Source organism: Sitodiplosis mosellana, unplaced genomic scaffold (genome assembly GCF_009176505.1).
Source record: "Sitodiplosis mosellana isolate CC-2019 unplaced genomic scaffold, AAFC_SMos_1.0 Smas_scaffold_798, whole genome shotgun sequence".
In the NCBI taxonomy this organism is placed as follows: Eukaryota; Metazoa; Arthropoda; class Insecta; order Diptera; family Cecidomyiidae; genus Sitodiplosis; species Sitodiplosis mosellana.
The window spans coordinates 1-1,822 of NW_022596040.1; the positions used below are offsets into that span (position 1 = coordinate 1).

Below are 1,822 nucleotides of genomic sequence, written 5' to 3' on the forward strand. Positions count from 1 at the left end.
CGTTTTAGAACAAATACATGGTTTGAGTCACCCCGGTGTGCGCGCAATGACAAAATTGATGCAAGAGCGTTTTGTATGGCCACACATGCAAAGGTCATGCAGGGAGTTCGTCAAGCATTGCATCGCTTGTCAGAAATGCAAAATTCATAGGCATTCGAAAGCACCGGTGACACCATACGGAACGAAGTGCGACCGATTCGAGCACATTAATATCGACATTGTTGGACCGTTGCCAGAATCTCACGGCTACTCATATCTACTGACAGCAATCGATCGAGCAACACGATGGATCGAAGCCAATCCGATATCAAACATCACCGCCGAAACCATTGCAACGGCGCTTGTCAGTGGATGGATCGCACGATTTGGAATTCCCAACGAATTCCCAAAAACTGACCGAGGAAAACAATTCGATTGCTAGTTATTCAATCAGTTGAACCAAATGCTGGGCATCCATCATTTACAAACTACATCATTCCACGCACAAGCAAATGGGATGATTGAAAGGTGGCATCGTTCGCTCAAGGCAGCATTCAAAGCGAAATTCACAAACAACTGGATCGATGAATTTCCATTAGTGTTGCTGGGTTTGCGCATTGTGGTCAAAGAAGACATCAACGCATTGCCCGCCGAGATGATTTATGGAAAATCACTCACAACGCCGGGCCAATTTCTCGATGGCCCAAGTGAAAACCCGATCGATTCAGAATTTGTCGAGGAATCCAAACAAACAATGAGCAAATTCAAACCGTCTGCTCCAGAGTACCATGGCCAGCCAAAATTTTTCGTGCATCCCGAGCTGAAAAACGCCACACATGTTTTAATTCGAATCAATGCACACAAAACACCATTACAAGCACCGTACAAGAGGCCATACGAGGTGATCAAAAGTGGCACGAAGGTTTTCAAAGTAAACATCGACGGAAAACCAGACGCGGTGAGCATCGATCGATTAAAGCCAGCCTTCGTACTCAAACAAGACGAGGAATACGATGTCAAAACTCACACAAAACGAAAAACCACACCGGAGAATCAAAGCAAAAAGCCACATACAGTCACAAGATCTGGTCGGAAGGTGGATTTTCCGAAACGACTCCGTCTTTAGAGAGGGAGCCCTGTAGCGCACCAATGTAAAAAAAACATTTCGCTGCAAAATTATAAGGCTAAGCGATATTGAGAAACGTAACCGACCTCACACTCGAACAGGCCGCGCTAGCGTCCTATCTAAATACATTATAATGAATAAGTACAAACTAATACATACGCATTTCTACTATGAATACGTTTCATGCTATGTGTTTTAATTTTGGAAATTGAAAAAAAAAATTTATCGACAAAATATATTTTAAAACATCATTGCAATAAAAAAAAACTTCCAAGTAAGAATGAATATATTGATATTGAGTAAGAAAATTCGGTGAAATCGGTGAAATACTTGAATCAAACATAAACGTTTGAAAAACGTACGACGCGCGCCAAAGCATAAGTGATGTCAAAGTGTGTACAAAGAGTGAAGCAATAGTGCGTTTAATGCTATGTGCTATAGTGTCTCTGTTGATGTTGATCGCTGACGTTTATAGTGGTAGCACTCGAATTTGATTACAAATTCTTGTGTGCGTGTGTACGAGTGAGTCGTTTGTCGGTGTAACACAATCAGAGCAGTCAACGCGCATTCATTCGATTAGCATTCATGAACCGAGACACAGCACCGTCTCCTGCCTCCACGCACATCGTAACACATAGAAGAAAAACTCGACTTTAGTTTTTTCATACGGTTCATTTTTTCCACATTCAGTATTTGAAATTACACAGTATATTTAAG

At 41.8% G+C, this 1,822-nt stretch overlaps 1 protein-coding gene across 1 annotated transcript; it reads left to right on the forward strand.

Annotated features, from left to right (window-relative positions):
* The first annotated feature begins 442 nt into the window (after window positions 1–442).
* On the forward strand, window positions 443–1,105 carry LOC129570953 (uncharacterized). The gene has a single exon (XM_055450676.1). It carries the CDS (start codon window positions 443–445, stop codon window positions 1,103–1,105), a length of 663 nt encoding a protein of 220 aa, XP_055306651.1.
* The last annotated feature ends 717 nt before the right edge of the window (window positions 1,106–1,822 follow it).